This window comes from Pangasianodon hypophthalmus, chromosome 4 (assembly GCF_027358585.1).
Source record: "Pangasianodon hypophthalmus isolate fPanHyp1 chromosome 4, fPanHyp1.pri, whole genome shotgun sequence".
Taxonomy (NCBI): Eukaryota; Metazoa; Chordata; class Actinopteri; order Siluriformes; family Pangasiidae; genus Pangasianodon; species Pangasianodon hypophthalmus.
Window position 1 is genome coordinate 19,540,313 of NC_069713.1, and position 16,648 is coordinate 19,556,960.

The 16,648-nt window shown below is 41.2% G+C and overlaps 1 protein-coding gene across 3 annotated transcripts; it reads left to right on the plus strand.

The window, feature by feature from the left end:
- Positions 1-487: 487 nt before the first annotated feature.
- sod3a (superoxide dismutase 3, extracellular a) lies at positions 488-16,263 on the plus strand. Of its 3 annotated transcripts, none has more exons than XM_053233197.1 (6): positions 488-597; positions 881-1,357; positions 9,589-9,662; positions 9,793-10,273; positions 10,366-10,456; positions 15,799-16,263. In XM_053233197.1, exons 1-6 carry the CDS (start codon positions 595-597, stop codon positions 15,804-15,806), a joined length of 1,134 nt encoding a protein of 377 aa, XP_053089172.1. In that variant the 5' UTR covers positions 488-594; the 3' UTR covers positions 15,807-16,263. The 3 variants fall into 3 exon arrangements, with proteins under 3 accessions (XP_053089172.1, XP_053089173.1, XP_053089174.1); XM_053233198.1 differs by having other exon boundaries at positions 9,793-10,204; XM_053233199.1 differs by lacking the exons at positions 488-597; positions 881-1,357 and adding an exon at positions 5,273-5,408.
- Positions 16,264-16,648: the final 385 nt, after the last annotated feature.

The following is a 16,648-nucleotide window of genomic DNA, read 5'->3' on the forward strand; positions in this document are numbered from 1 at the left end:
ATAAGCTCTCAGCACTAGAAATTTCAGATTTAGTCATCACAAATAAATTGTGAATGTTGAAGTAAGTTTCAACCAACTAACTGAGGAAGAGGATGAAAACAGCTAGCTAACATGAGCAAAGTGAGTTATCTAGCTAGTTATTTGATGATTTTTCACAGGAACTATTATGACTCTTTAGACCTCTGAGTTTAAAGAATTGGCTCAGAGAGAGGAAGAATGATTAGGCCAAGGAAAATCAACATTTTTTAATTTGTTTATAAGTCATGTACATTTATTGCTCATAGTATCAACTGGTAAAATTGTGTATTTATATTTTATTTTTCTACATAAGATATATTGCTATAGATTTTCCTATTCCTGTCCTCAACAATCGAAAACTACTCAAAATATTCAATAAATGTAATTTTTCACAATACACAGCAACTCAGGAATTTAGGCAGTGTTTGCCCTCTAAAACTTTCTCTAGCTCTGTGTAACTAAAGGTAATCAATAAAGCAATGTATCACGTCAGTGTGTTCCTGACCAGCAGTGGGGTAGAAAGTCCAAGATTCCACATTTCGTCTGACGACTCTGTTGGAATCAGAACTTACAGAAATGGTAATGTATATTTACTGGAGGATTATTGGGTGTTTGTATGGTGTTTATTGAGTGAATTTGCTATTTCCATATGAGAGTGCACAAATAAATACCATAATGTTGACATTGTTAGAAAAGGTTATACCAGTTAAATGGACTCCAGGCTGTTTTGCAAAACTGGTCATTGGTGGGCCTGATGAAGTAGTGTGCTATAGGTCTAATGTTCTACACCACATGTTGGATAAAAATCTTGTAAGTGAAGATGAATATGCATCACATAATTCCACCCTTGTGCATGTTTCAGATGAAGCTAATCCACAAGGGAAATAATATGTTACCACTGCTTCTGACCTGGGTGATACTTGTGCACACTGGAGAAGGGATTGCATTTAATCATAGCAAAATGTCTGTTGTTGAAGCTCCTATTGAGGTTACCCTCTTCAATGGAACTCTGTTTGCCACCTGTGAACTCAAACCTGACCCCAATCTTCCCACTGGCCAACCTGAAATATATGGACAGGTTCTCTTCAAACAAACCTTCCCAGCAGGCATACTGCAAGTGCTGATCAATGTTCATGGCCTGCCCACTGATGACCAACAGAAACGAGCTATTCACGTCCATCAGTTTGGAGACCTGAGCCAAGGATGCATCACTGCTGGTCCACACTATAATCCCCTGGGAGTGGACCATCCCACACACCCTGGTGATTTTGGCAACTATGTGGCCATCAATGGAGCTATAAGGCAACATCTAAACATGGAAAGGGGCACCTATTTGGAGGTCAGTCGATTTTGGGACGCGCTGTTGTGATCCATGAGAAGGAGGATGATTTAGGGTTAGGGCCAAATGAAGAGAGTAAACGAAGTGGGAATGCAGGAAGAAGGATTGCTGGATGTGTCATTGGCATCTCGCCTCCTAGCCTGTGGGAGAAACTCACCAAGGAGGTGGAAGAGGGGAAGAGTGATAACAGCAAGGCAGAAAATGAAACATAGGAGAGGAAGTGTGAGAGATGGATGAAGGAGACAAATTAGGAGAAGGCATACTACATACTTTTCTGTTTTGAGCATAATGAATACATTCTAATGGTACTTTGCAAACACAGATATCACTATCATGGAGAAGTCATGATAATCTTTATATCTTTTGACTAATGTGAATCATTTGACCATACATAAAAAAAAAAAACAGATCAGGATTTTGGGAAGAGATGATGCCTGAGTATTTCTCCAAAAGTGTTTAAATGTTGATATGACTGTATAAGCCCATTATATAAGAGAGGCTTGCACGCTCAGTAATCCAACTTTGACACATTTTCAGCACAGACATTTCAAAGCATAGCACTTAAAGAATTTCACATCTAATTCATAATACATAATATACAAAAAGACACATTTATAACCAAATAGATACCAACTATCAGTCTTTTCCTTGCTGGTTGTTATAGTAAACATCCCAAAACTCATACATAAAAATATTATGTTTCAATTCATGAGGTTACTACGATAGTGGACATATTTTGTAATATTAAGTAGTACATTTGTGAATTTGTGAATGACACAAGGAGTTTAACAGGAGTGTGTAAGCTATCTAAGAAAATATTAGGTGAAAGTGTGAGCCTGTATGAACGATAAGCCTACAGCAGAGGCCCATGAGATTTATGATGTATCCAGCAACCATGAACCCATACACCACCTCAGTTCTCAGTTTAGAAAAAAATCAAATGGACAATAAATTAAGGCATAAAACTCAATGTTCTGAGTGCTTCTTCATATGGTCTCTTTGGGAACATTTTCCATGTGGGCAGCACAACAACAATACCTGGATCCGATAAATAAGTTAAGGAAGAATGTGAGAAGTCAACATCAATTTTGTGTGTGGCCAGGGTCAAGCTGACTGGACTGGAGTGATCTGCCAATTTGTTCAGTCAAGTAACTTCATTATTTAAACAGTAAAAGTCATGACTGAAACACTTGATTATGGCATATTGTAAATTTATACAATGCATTTAGCTGTATTTCAGACATTCAGACACTACTAGTCAACAGTTTGGACAGACTAGATTGAGTGTATGCTTTTCGCTGTCTTAAAGGCAATTTGGTAAAGACTCGTTTCTAAAACAAATGTAAATAATTAAGTAAATCTATATTAAATTTATTTAGGAATCAAATTGTATTTTTAAAAAGTTTTATGGAACTTAGGAGAAGCAGTCAACAAGTGTCTGCTTATTTGGAAATGTTCCTCATGAGGTCGTTGAGAAGATGCCAAGAGTGTGCAAAGCTTCATCAGGAATACTGTTATGAATTTGAAAAATAAAAGTTTTGATATGTTTAACACTTTTCTTGCTCACTGCACAATTTCATGTGTTACTGTACACTATATGGCCAAAATTTTGTGGACGCCTGACCATCACTCCTGTATCTGGGTCTTCTCCAAACTGTTGCCACAAAGTTGGAGGCACACAATTACACAGAATGTCTGTGTATGCTGTAGCATTACAATTTTACCTTCACTGGAACTAAGAGGCCCAAACCTGTTCCAGCATGACAATGCCCCTGAGCACAAACCGAGCTCCATGAAGACATGGTTTGCCAAGGTTGGTGTGGTGGAACTCGAGTGGCCTGCACAGAGCCCTGATCTCAACCCCACTGAACACCTTTAGGATGAATTGGAATGCAGACTGCACCCCAGGCCTCCTTGCCCAACATCAGTCTCTGACCTCACTAATGTTCTTGTGGCTGAATGGGCAAATCTCCACAGCCATGCTCCAAAATCTAGTGGAAAGCCTTTCTTGGAGAGTGGAGGTTATTACAACAGCAAAGGGGAACTGAAATAGGTTGTTCAAAAAGCAAATATGAATGTGATGCTCAGATGTCTGCAAACGTTTGGCCATATAGTGTACAGTGTCTACTGTATATACAATACATATAGTGGAAATAAGAAATGAAAAAACAAAACAACCTGCCATGAGCAGATGTGTCTGGTAGTGTAAGTGACTATATCACTGGAGGCAGGTTAGCTTTTCCTGAGAGGATAGAGCATGAAGTACTTTTTAGAAATGCTAGAAAAGACACAGATTCACATTTATCCTTTGCCTCTACTAGTGAGCTTCATGCAGGATGCTGTTCATTCATTCATCTTCAGTAAGCCTTTTATCCTGGTTAGGGCTGCTGTGGATCCGCAGCCTACTCCTGGAACACTGGGCATGAGGTGGGAATACACCCTTCAATGGCAGCATGTACACACACATTTACCTACTCCTTCACACTTTTTTGTGAAGTGAGATGAACCCAGAAGGAACACACATGGACACAGGGAGAACATGAGAGAATCCACACAGACAGTATTCTCAGATCAGAATTGAACCCAGTACCCTGAAGCTGTGACGTATCAATGCTACCCACTGCACTACCATCTAAATCAGTGGAAATAAATAAGTGTGTATCATTTCATTTGGCATATGATATGAGAAACATCTTCATGTAGGAGTTAGCAAGATAAGTATATTAATGCATCAAACATCTGTGTTAGACCAAGGCCCTGATTTACTAAGGTCCCAAATAAAGAGTGCAAATTTGGTGTTAAATTTAATAATTTGCATGCATGTGTAGTTGTGGGCATGTCTTTGGTAATATACATATACAGTAACTGCATATATGAAATCACATACAAAGCACTGAGAGGAATCAATATTTAAATTGTGAGGTTTTATTTAAATATTATGTGCTAATTATATGCTAATTGTTCTTTATAGTCATGGTATTCACCATATCTTAAAAAGATAAATTAAAATATGTTTGGATATGTTGAAACACTGTCTGAAATACAGTATGAATGCAAATTATACAAGAAATATATGGTAAAATGATAATTTTCAAGAAGCTAGATGGTATAAAGTACTAGAAGGTACTAGTACTAAGCTAGATAGTATAAAATAAGAGCCTATGTTTGATTCAACTCCAATTAGTGTGAGCTCACATTTGGCCACATTGTCTATTAATTGTATAAGACATTCACACATACATACTCACACATATCTCATGAGACACCTGACACAGATCGAGTGGCCTCATTTTCCTCTTAGCTCTAGAGGCACCCCTTCAAACTCAATCATCTCACACTGAGGGAAGAGCACCAGTACCTGTCAATCAGAGATGCTGTTGGCTCATCGAGTCCTGAACAGTGTGTTGGACTCGGCACAGCTGCACTAGATCAAAGGCCTAGCATTACCAAATATATGGCACGAATTAACCAATTATAGATACAGTATATACTGCACATAAAATCTCTAAATATCGCAAATTTCTTTTTAATATTTAATATTTCTTTTTAATGGATAATGAATGAAAGACCAACGTTTATGTACAGGTGATTGTTATTCACCATTAAGATGCAACACACTGATATTTCTTCCATTTTCAGATTTACATCTTACTTTCCATGATCCTTAACTTGCAAGGACGCTCCTAACTGAAAGCACATTCACAACCCATCTTAGACTCATACCAGCACTCAGATCTGACAGCATCTCCTTACTCCTCTGTGAATAATTGAACAGGGTCTGTGTGCATTCTCCTGAACCAATGTGCTGTTCTTTGTCTAAAACAACCTAAGAGTGAGTTGGGAATATCATCCTTCCTGTGGAGTAGCTGTGGCAGGAGACTGACGATCTGACACTGAGACAGTGGGGGCGTGTGATTGGGACGCTGGGCTGATGTGGGGGATGGAGGGTGTGAAGTGGATTGTCGACTTCAATCGGCATCATATCAGCATCTTGATTTCCCTCTGAGCCTGCTGGAGCCGAGACAAGGCAGAGAAAGGAGTAATGAATTGGGTGGGCTTCTTTTCTGTCATAAATAGTGACTCAGATGATCTGTGGGAGCAATGAAAGGATGACTCAAAGCAGAAACGCCCTCTGTGCCTGCAAACCATTCCAACAAGTTGCTCCCAATTTTTAGAATTCTAACCTCAAATCCATACCTGTAGCTATAACTGTGTGCCTTCTTCATACAATATCATAACACTCATTCCCCTTCACCTTTTAGCATTCAGTGTCATTAGAAATCAAGTAAGATTCATTATTTAATCCTTTTGACATTGATAGTGTTTAGGGTAAAACACTAGCATGAATGTCTGTGATCTTGTCTAAGTATTTGTTCTTTAAGTATAGTGGATATAAAAAAATCTACACACCCCTGTTAAAATGGCAAGTTTTTGCGATGAAAAAAATTAAACTAAGATACATCATGTCAGAACCTTTCCCACCCCCAATGTTAAATTACAATGTATAAAAATTAAGTGAAAAACAATCAAAAACATTTTAGGAAAAATAAAAAAGTTACTATAACCTTGTTGCATACGTGTGCACACCTGTTTATGATTGAACATTCAATCTCATGTTCAAAAGTAATTCTCATACAGCTGTCATCAATGAAATTATTCTGATTAACCCCAAATAAAGACCTGCTCTTTCTGAAGGATTTTCTTGACATCTTCTTGGTTTCATCTGACTGCTGAAGCCATGGTCTGCAAAGAGCTGACAAAGTTTGTACAGGGTCTCACTGTCGAAAGGAAGCGATCAGGAGAGGGATATTAAAACTATTTTCCGAAACATTATATGTACCATGGAACACCGTGAAGGCCATCATCAACAAGTGGAGACAATGGAACACCGCAGTGACATCATCAAGAACAGGAAGTGCCTCAAATATTTACAAAAGTACAAGACAAAAACTTACCAGGGAGGCTGCCAAGAGACTAACGGCAACATTAAAGGAGCTGCAGGAATATCTGACAAATACTGATTATTCTCTGCATGTGACAACAATCTTCTTCATGTCTGGGCTATGAGGTAGGTTGGCTAGGTGGAAGCTCCTTCTCACAAAAAAAATCCAAGCTCAACTAAATCTCTCTAAACTATGTGGCAACATATCTTATGGTCTGATGAGACCAATTCCAAAAGGTATAATAATTCCATAATTCCAAAAGGTATGTTTGATGCAAAAAAGCACATCACCAAAAGTACACCATACCCACGGTGAAGCGTGGTGGCAGCATTATTATTATTATTATTGAAGCATGGTGGTGGCAGCATTATTATTATTATTATTAGGTGCTTTTCTTCAGCCAGAAATGGGGCTTTTATCAAGGTGGCAGGAGTCACTAATAGCTACAAATTCCAGTTGATTTTAGTGCTTCAGGTGCTAAAAGCTTCAGGTGTCTGTTATTAAGCTGAAGATGAAAAGGAATTTTACTTAGCATGACAATGACCCAAAGCATACATCCAAATGAAAAAAAAAATGGCTTAAGCAAAAGAAGATCAATGTTTTTGAATAACCTAGCCAGAGCCCAGACCTGAATACAACTAAAAATCTATGGGGTGACCTGAAGCTGGAGATGCCCTTGCAATTTGTTGGATCTAGAATGTTTTTGCAAGAAAGAGTAGGAAAGTATTGGAAGAGACAAGATGTGCCATGCTGATAGACTCTTACCCAAAAAGACAGAGTTGTGACGGCCTGCATACCTGCCTGCTGTGTTTTTTTTCTTTTTGTGTTTCAGTGGGGCGGAGCTGCAGTCCGAGTGCGGATGGAGGACACCTGGGCCCGGAGTCTTTCCTCATTATAAAACCTTTCCCCTGTTGGGGGGGTGTGTGTGAGGGGAGTTTCTCTCTCCCGCACGGCACCCTTATGTTACTTTTGCTGGCATTTGTGTTCAATTACTATTTCGTTTGTTAAATAAATTTGTTATATTGTGATTAAATCCCTGCTTCCCTCTTTTTTGTCATAATCTCTGAGCCGGGTTATGACAAATGGGGGCTCGTCCGTTTGTTTTTGGGTCGTTTTTGGGCTACGTATTAAGTCGCGCGTTTGCGGGACAATATTTGTGAATGAAGTGTCGCTGGAGTGACGTCACATGTCCGTAGTATTGGACCGCGTGGTGCAGCTGTAGGTTGTTAAGAAAGTTTGCGTGGTGATTGTTTGCGTGAACGTGGTTTTTGACCGATGCGCGTGAAAATCTAGGTGAGTAAGTATTTTAAATTAAATTCGTTTTTTAATAAGGTGCTTCTCTGTGAGGTTTAGTGGCGTTACCCCTTTGGGTTTGGCCTGGTTTGTTTCTGTAGTGTTGTGGTGAAAGTGGACAGAGCAGTTGTCTCGGGGGCACTTCCGTGGTTTTAGGAGAGTCGCCAGTTTCTGGTTGCTTTTCCTTCCCATCGGGTTTTGTGCATAATGGACCCACCATCAGTAGCCGCATGAAGATTAGGGTTGAGTTTATGTAGGTAGTTTAGGGTTGAGGTAGTTAGAGAGGCGCACCTTATTTTGTTTCTTTGTGGTATAGTTTATGTAGTAATTTGATTGCTACTGTTTTTGCTGAGATTTCACGCACACGGTTAAAATGCCTACAGTAGAGGAATTTATAGCGTCTCCGTCGGAAGAATTATTGGATCTCTGCACAAAAGAGCGGCTTCTTTAAATAGCTGAACATTATGATATTGATGTCAGCAATGATATGCTTAAAGAACGACGAAAAGCTATTTTGAGAAGTAACTTAATTGAAAGAAATTTTGGCGGAAAGATCGTCTGTTTCATTACCTTTACTTTCTATGTCGACTTCAGATTTCACATTTGAGCAGCAAAGAGTTACTTACGATGCAAAGTGAACATAAAGTTTAAACTGAAGGCAGAAATGGATAGGGATTTAGCAGTGGAGAAAATCCGACAGGAGACAATGCAGGCTAGGTTCGATTTTGAACATGGACTTGAAACGGATAGAGAAGGTGCCGCAGCTGGGATAGGTGTGTTCAGTCAACTTCTTTTTTAGGACGGGGTAATTCTGGTTTTGATGTTGTAGGAAATCTGCGGCTGGTGCCGAAATTTTGCGAAAAAGATCGAGATTCTTTTTTTTGTACTTTTTGAACGCATTGCCGATGCGTGTAATTGGCCGGATGCGGCCCGCGCATTGATGCTTCAGACTGTATTCCCAGGTAAAGCACAGGACGCTTATTCGTCTTTAACTGTGGAGGATAGTCGGGATTATGCAAACGTGAAGGCAGTAGTGTTAAAAGCCTACGAACGTGTCCCAGAATTTTATAGGCAGCACTTTAGAACCTGGAAGAAAAGCGAAAAGCAGTCATCTTGAGTTTGAGTTTGCGCGGGATTTGCAAACGCATTCTTCACGCTGGTGTTCTGCTGCCGAGGTCAGTGACTTTGACGGGTTGTGCAACTTAACTGTTTTGGAACAATTTAAAAATTCTGTTCCCAATCGTGTTGCGGTTCGTTAGTGAACAAAAAGCGCAGGCAGCAACTAATGTAGCAATGCTTGCAGACGATTGTGTTAACGCACAGACACATTTTTAATCAATAAGTACCAGTCAAGTTACAGTAGGCCAAGTGCCAATGTGTGACGTTTTTGCGCGCCAGAGTGAAGGATTCCCGTCTGAAAATAGAGCTAATGGTTCGCGTGACTCGGATAGATTGTCAACATTGCCATAAACGAGGTCATTGGAAGTCTGACTGTTGTATGCTTAAATCTAAGCCCAAATCTGTTCCAGGTGCTTCGGTTAAAGGTACGGGTTTAGTAGTGCCTGTGCGTTCGTCTGATGCGGGCTCTTCTGTACAAATTAGAAACTCTTGCTCCGCAGTGTTGGAATCTTACCAACCTTTTGGTAAGGGTTTGTGTCTTTAGTAGGCAGTGATACAAAAGTGCCTGTAAAAACTGAGACAAAGGAGCATTCGATTCCTTTATTCTGGCTGATGTGTTGCCCTCCTGGGAGTCTGAATTGGGTAGATTAGTGCCAGTTCGGGGGATGGGGTTGAATGTTTTGCATGTGCCGTTGCATAAATTGATGCTTGACTGTGACTGAGGATGATCACTGATGAGCCCGGGTTAGCCCATTAGCATCGCTAGCCCGTTAGCCCAGCTACCACAAAGTTTGTTTACGTTTCTCACACCGAGTATCTCTGTTGTACTACTGCTATAAAACACTCTGTCGGTTGTGTGTCTGCCTTTGAGTGCAGGTGAGGATACATTCGAGCTGCACTCGGTGGATCTGGAGCTGGAGGCCGCGGAGAAGCAGAGCTGCGACCTACAGGTGAAGCAGGCCCAGCTGCGACGGCGGAAAGCCGCGCTGGAATTGTCCCGGACTGACGCTCACCTGTCCCAGGTAAATTCGGGGCGGGAAACAAACACTCCCACACCCTCAACTCCGCGTACTTCTCCAGGTCCACTGCACCAAGGACGCGGCCCGCCCAGGTTTCGTTCACTCCGGCGCCGGGGTACCACGGAGCCTGGATGCAGCAGCAGTGGAAGACACGAGCCAGGACCTCTCCCCCTCCGCCATCACCCGTTTTCGAGATCTCGACCCAGAACTGCTTCGCTCCCCTTCGCAAGACGGAATGCGACGCGGTGATCATCGGAGACTCCATCGTCCGGCACGTCCGTGCTACCATGGCTAAAGGTAAGGTGCGCACTTGCTGTTTTCCTGGTGCTCATGTTCTCGATGTCGCTGCACAGGTACCTGCGATCCTGATTAAGAACAACATTGGAGCTGTGGTCCTCCATGCTGGCACGAACGACACCAGGCTGAGGCAGACGGAGATCCTGAAGAAGGACTTCAGAAGCCTGGTTGAGAAGGTACACAGCGCCCATGACGAGGATCATCGTGTCAGGACCGCTTCCCGCGTTCCAGCGAGGAATCGAGAGGTTCAGTGGGCTATTTGCTTTGAATGAATGGTTAGTCATGGTGTCAAGACCAGAAATTACCCTTTGTTGATAACTGGAATTTTTTCTGGAAGCGTCCTAGGCTCTACCATACTGATGGCCTGCAGGGTTGGAGCAGCGGTCCTCTCGGACAACATTTCCAGGACACTACGCACCATCTGACTGGTAAGTCATACCTCAGATCACAATTATAATAGCTACTGTTCAACTCACCAGACTGATACAAGTGTACACATAGCTTGTCTTATAGAAACGGTGTCTGTTCCACGAATAGTGAGATCAAATCTAATCACCATTAAACCTGAAAAAGGCCAAATAAGTAAACAAACAATTTCTAAAGTTTGGGCTTCTCAACATTAAGTGCTTTCCATGTAAGAGATCTACTGTTAATGAAGTAGTCTCAGATTATAGTCTTGATGCACTCTGCCTTACTGAAACCTGGCTTAGACCAAATGAATACACTGGTCTGAATGAGTCTACTCCGTCAGCATATTCCTATAAGCATGAGCCCTGTCAGACTGGTCGTGGAGGTGGTGTTGCAACTATATATAACAATTTTCTTACCGTTACTCAGAAAACAGGACCCAGGTTTAACGCATTCGAAGTGCTTGTCCTCAATGTTGCACTCAGACATGCATAAAAATCCCTACTATATCTTGCTCTGGCCACCGTATATAGACCCCCAGGGCCGTACATTGATTTTCTTAGTTTGCACATTTACACTCAGACCTGCTGATTAATTTTGACAAAGTGTTGATTGTAGGAGACTAACATTCATGTTGATGATGCTAATGACGACTTAGGACTGCATTTATGGACTTATTAAATTCATTTGGGGTTAAACAAAACATTACTAGACCAACTCATCGTTTTAATCATACGCTAGATTTAATTATCACGTGGAACAGATGTCACTGATAGATATTCTACCTCAAAGCAGTGATATCACAGACCAACACCTCTTAGTGTACACTCTACCTGTAGAACATATTAGCCATGTCCCTCCACGTTATCAGTTCAGTAGAAATATTCTGACCACTAAAGACAGATTCACATGTTATCTGCCGGATCTGTCTCAACTTCTCACTAGACCCCTAAATGAAGTGACTAACAGCATAGATGAAGTGACTAACTAGATGAAGTGACTAACAGCATAGGCACTATTTTCACCAGCACACTAGACACTGTTGCCCCCATCTGATTAAAAAAAGGTCAGAGATAAAACACCTGCACCATGGTACAATAGTCATTCTCGCGCCCTCAAGAGAGCAACCCGTAACCTCAAGCAAAAGTGTCGAAAATCTAAATTGGAAATTTTTAGAATTGCGTATAAAGACAGTATGTCTAGCTATAGACAGGCTCTAAAAGCTGATGGGGCTAAGCATCTGAGCAAACTGATAACAATAAACCAAAACAATCTCAGATTCTGATTTAGTACAGTGGCTAGACTAACAAAACATCAGATATCTCGAGAGAGTATTCTATTACAGTTTAGTAGTGAGGACTTTATGAACTTCTTCACTGAAAAAATTGATAGTATCAGGAACAAAATACTGGATGTTCAACCTTTTGACAGCATCCTGTGATCTAGGGGAACATTCTTGATTTGGTCATTACTGAGTCTCCCCTTTTAAATGCACCATTTGTGTATGATCTGGGTGTATCTGACCATAAGGTCATCTCCGTCGAGCTGCCATTTCTGTCTTCCCACATCAAGCCCAAACGTGAAATACGTTTCAGAAATCTGAAAAACATTAACACAGAAAACTTGACCTTAAGCCTTCAACATCTTCATTCTGTAAATGTCTCATCAGTCACTGAATCTGTGGAATCTTATAATAAGATACTGAGCAGCATTTTGGATTTTCATGCACCCATCAAAGTTAGGACAATTGCGTTTTCTCGCTCAGCTCCCTGGTTCACAAGTGACCTGCGGAAAATGAAAGCAGCTGGACGTGCCATTGAGCGGCGGTATAATGCTTCTGGACTTACTGTTCACAAGCTGGCCTATCGGGACCACCAAAAAGCTTATTTGAAGTCCATCAAAGAAGCACGGTCACAGTACTATTCAAATATTATTCACAATAGTTCTGCCAATTCCAAACAGTTGTTCTCCACCATAAATCACCTCCTTAAACCTCAAATTGCTCCACTCACAGGAGCTACAGAAGAACAATGCAATGATTTTATGACCTTTTTTTAAAACCAAAATTGACAAAATTCACTCCTTTTTATGTTCCTTCCTCCTTGTCTGCCCCAACTGCTGACCCGCAGTCTGATATTTCGATCCTGCTTTGCTGCTTCCCAGAAGTTACTCAACATGAGGTCGAAGACACCATCAGGGGGATGAGATCCTCCACATGTGCCCTCGACCCTTTTCCTAGACCTCTGCTGAAAGCAAATATTTCTGCCATCAGTCCCCTTATCACCATAATAATAAACCAATCCCTTCAGACTGGCCATGTACCGTCTGCCTTGAAAACGGCCATAATCAGACCATTACTTAAGAAACCCTCAATTGATCCTCAAAGTTTTGCTAACTATAGGCCCATATCCAACCTGCCATTTCTCTCTAAGGTTCTGGAGAAAGTAGTTGCCAGCCACCTTCAAGACCACCTCAAACACAATAACATTTTTGAAAAGTTTCAGTCTGGTTTCCGTTCCGCTCACAGCACAGAAACAGCCTTAGTGAGAGTCACAAATGACCTGCTGATGACAGCTGATGCTGGTTCACCATCACTTCTTGTCCTTTTGGATCCTTCTGCAGCGTTCGACACCATTGATCACGGTATATTTCTCAACAGGCTACACCACTCCGTTGGACTTAATAACACCGCCTTGCGTTGGTTCGAGTCATACCTTGCAGACAGATCTGAATTTGTGGCCATGGGAAGCTCAAGGTCCCGCCTGTCTGGAGGAGATAAGGGCTCACTGCCTGTCTGGAGGAGATAAGGGCTTGGATGAATCATAACTTTCTCCAGTTGAACAGCTCAAAAACAGAAGCCATCCTCATTGGTTCCCCTCATCAGATCAGAACATCTACCATAACTTGTATTACATTCTCTGGCCAGGACATCCCCCTATCACCATTAGTTACAAATCTTGGTGTTAGGTTTGACCCTCATTTAACCTTTGAGGCTCACATTAAACATCTTTGCAAAACATCATTTCATCACCTCAGGAATATAGCCAGACTCCGTCCTATACTCTCCCTACATGATGCTGAGAAACTCGTCCACGCCTTTGTCTCCTCCAGACTGGACTACTGCAACTCTCTTCTTATCGGGATCCCTAGCAAGAGCATCCAGAAACTCCAGCACATACAGAATAGTGCCGCTAGGATCCTGATGAGAGTGCGTAAATACGAACACATCACACCAATTCTTCAATCATTACACTGGCTTCCCATTTCCGCCCAGATTGAATACAAGGTCTCCCTCCTCACACATCAGTGCATCTATGGCAACGCCCCCACTTACCTTAAAGAACTCTTCACCCCACAGATTTCAGCACATCCCCTCCGCTCCACAAACACTCATCTCCTCCCCCCTAGGACTAATACCCGCACCATTGGGGATCGAGCCTTTTGCGCCGCTGCTCCTCGCCTGTGGAACGCCCTCCCTGAACATCTGAGGGCTCCACAAATGACTGATGGTTTTAAAAGGGGTTTAAAAACATACCTTTTTAAAAAGTGTTTTAATATAGTTTAAATTTCTGTGCTAATCTCAGTTGGCAGCTGGTTTTAATTGCTGTTTTTTTGTAGCACTGAGATTTTCTTTAAAATGTAAAGTGCTTTATAAATAAAATGTATTATTATTATCTAGTCCAGCCTAAAGCTCCACATTTAGTGCTAAAATGCTTTACAGGTATAGGACAGGAAGAGCTTTATAAACTTATCACCATGGCTAAATCAACATGTTTGTCAGACCCAATCCCAACTAGATTGCTGAAAGAAGTGATACATACAGATGGAGAGCCTCTTCTCAACATTATTAATTTCTCATTATATTTAGGTCACGTCCCAAAACCTCTCAAGTTAGCAGTTATTAAGCCTCTTCTTAAGAAACCTAAACTAGACCCTAATGAATTATCAAATTACAGACAAATTTCAAACCTTCCATTTATATCTAAAATATTAGAAAAGGTTGTCTGCTCAATTATGCTCCTTTTTACAGGAAAACAATATCCTTGAAGAATTTGTCAGGTTTCAGGCCCCATCATAGCACAAACTGCGCTAGTAAAAATCACAAATGACCTGTTTTTAGCTTTGGACCAAGGCTGCATCTCAATATTAGTCTTACTTGATTTTAGTGCTGCATTCAACACTATAGATCATAACATTCTCGTAGATCGCTTACAAAATCACATGGGTATTCAGGGACGGGCATTAAAATGGTTTAGATCCTACCTGTCTGATCGATACCATTTTGTAGATTTAAGTGGAGAACTATCCAGTGTAATGCCAGTGAAATATGGGGTTCCACAAGGATCAGTTTTAGGACCTCTGCTGTTCTCAATTTACATGCTTCCCTTGGGTAACATCATTAGAAGACATGGGATTAGTTTCCATTGTTATGCTGACGATACCCAGTTATACATCTCATCAAAACCAAAATAGTCTAGATTAACTGAGTGTTAAAGATAGAAGATTGGATGACTGAATTTTCTATTACTAAATCCTGATAAGACAGATTACTTATTGGTCCAAAAACCAGTACACAAGCTCTCACAATTCAACTTGCATTTAGAAGGATGTATTACTACTAGCTTGACAGTGAAAGACCTGGGTCTAATATTAGACAGCAGCTTGTCTTTTGAAAATCATATTTCCAATATTAAAACAGCCTTCTTCCACCTTAGAAACCTTGCCAAGCTTAGGAACATTTTATCTGTATCAGATGCAGAAAAGCTAGTTCATGCATTCATGACCTCCAGACTGGACTATTGTAATGCATTGCTAGGTGGTTGTCCTGCATCTTCAGTAAACAAGCTACAGTTAGTCCAGAATGCAGCTGCCGGAGTTCTTACTAGGTCAATAAAAGATGATCACACAACCTCAATATTATCCCTGCACTGGCTACCTGTTAAGTTTAGAACTGATTACAAACTAGCACTACTTGTGTACAAGGCTCTAAATGGTTTAGCTCCCACGTATCTAGCCAGTCTTCTAACACGTCACAATCCACCATGCTCCTTAAGATCTCAAAACTCCAGACTTCTGGTAGTTCCCGGAATATCAAAGTCTACAAAAGGGGGTAGAGTGTTTTCGTATTTACCTCCTAAACTTTGGAATAGCCTTCCTGACAGTGTTCGGGGCTCAGACACAGTCTCCCAGTTCAAATGTAGATTAGACATATATCTTTAGCCAGGCATACACTAAATACATACCATAACCTTGTACTTCAGTACATCTGATTAATTGCACCTTATGATCTAGTGCTTGCTAATATTATGAACAGCAGCTATGCTAATTCCTTTCCACTTATTTCCCTTCTACCCATCCCAAGGCACATAGAGATTGTGCCAGCTCCGGTAGACAGAGGCCAACCCTACAAGGATCCTGAGGCACCCAGAGATGGACCAGCTCCAGCTGGTTTCTGCTTCATGAGGACTTGGGTATTCAAAGCAACGCTGCCAACCCTATGTGGACTTTGAGGAAGACAACAACCTCCAAATTAATATACACACACAAATCTACATGACTATACATAAATGCAGAAAGGGTATTGTTCATATCACACTCCAGTGTCACCCAAATGAGGATGGGTTCCCTTTTGAGTCTGGTTCCTCTCAAGGTTTCTTCCTCATCTAAGGGAGTTTTTCCTTGCCACAGTCGCCTCAGGCTTACTCACTAGGGATAATTTTGTCTAACATCTAGGACTGTTTGGATGTTTTTTGTTTGTTCTGTAAAGCTGCTTTGAGACAATGTTCATTGTTAAAAGCGCTATACAAATAAAATGGAATTGAATTTGTTTCAGGGCGAAGCTGCACTGGCTGTGTGTCCGGCATTGCCGATTGAAGGAGTGGCAGTTATTCTTGGTAACAAACTAGCAGGTGATCGGGTTTGGTCTGATGTTTCGCTGTTGCTGTTGGTGAGAAAATGGGTTGATCATAAAGGTAAAGCCCTTGGGAACCCTGTTTTTCAGATTGTGCTGCCATCAAAATTTCGTGATGCGAAACAGTGAGGCATTTCTTTTGGCCTCGTGTTAAAGACATGTCTGCTTATATTAAAACTTGTCATACATGTCAACTTGCAGGTAAACTGAACCAAACGTTAAAACCTGCCCCGTTATTTCCCATTCCTGCAGTGAGTCAGCCTTTTGAACATCTTATAGTTGACTGTGTAGGTCCTTTGCC

Coding starts and splice junctions, on each gene's coding strand:
- sod3a (XM_053233197.1), top strand. Junction 1,358..9,588: donor AAAGGGGCACCTATTTGGAG/GTCAGTCGATTT, acceptor CTTTGAGTGCAG/GTGAGGATACATTCGAGCTG. Junction 10,274..10,365: donor TTCCAGCGAGGAATCGAGAG/GTTCAGTGGGCT, acceptor TTTTTCTGGAAG/CGTCCTAGGCTCTACCATAC.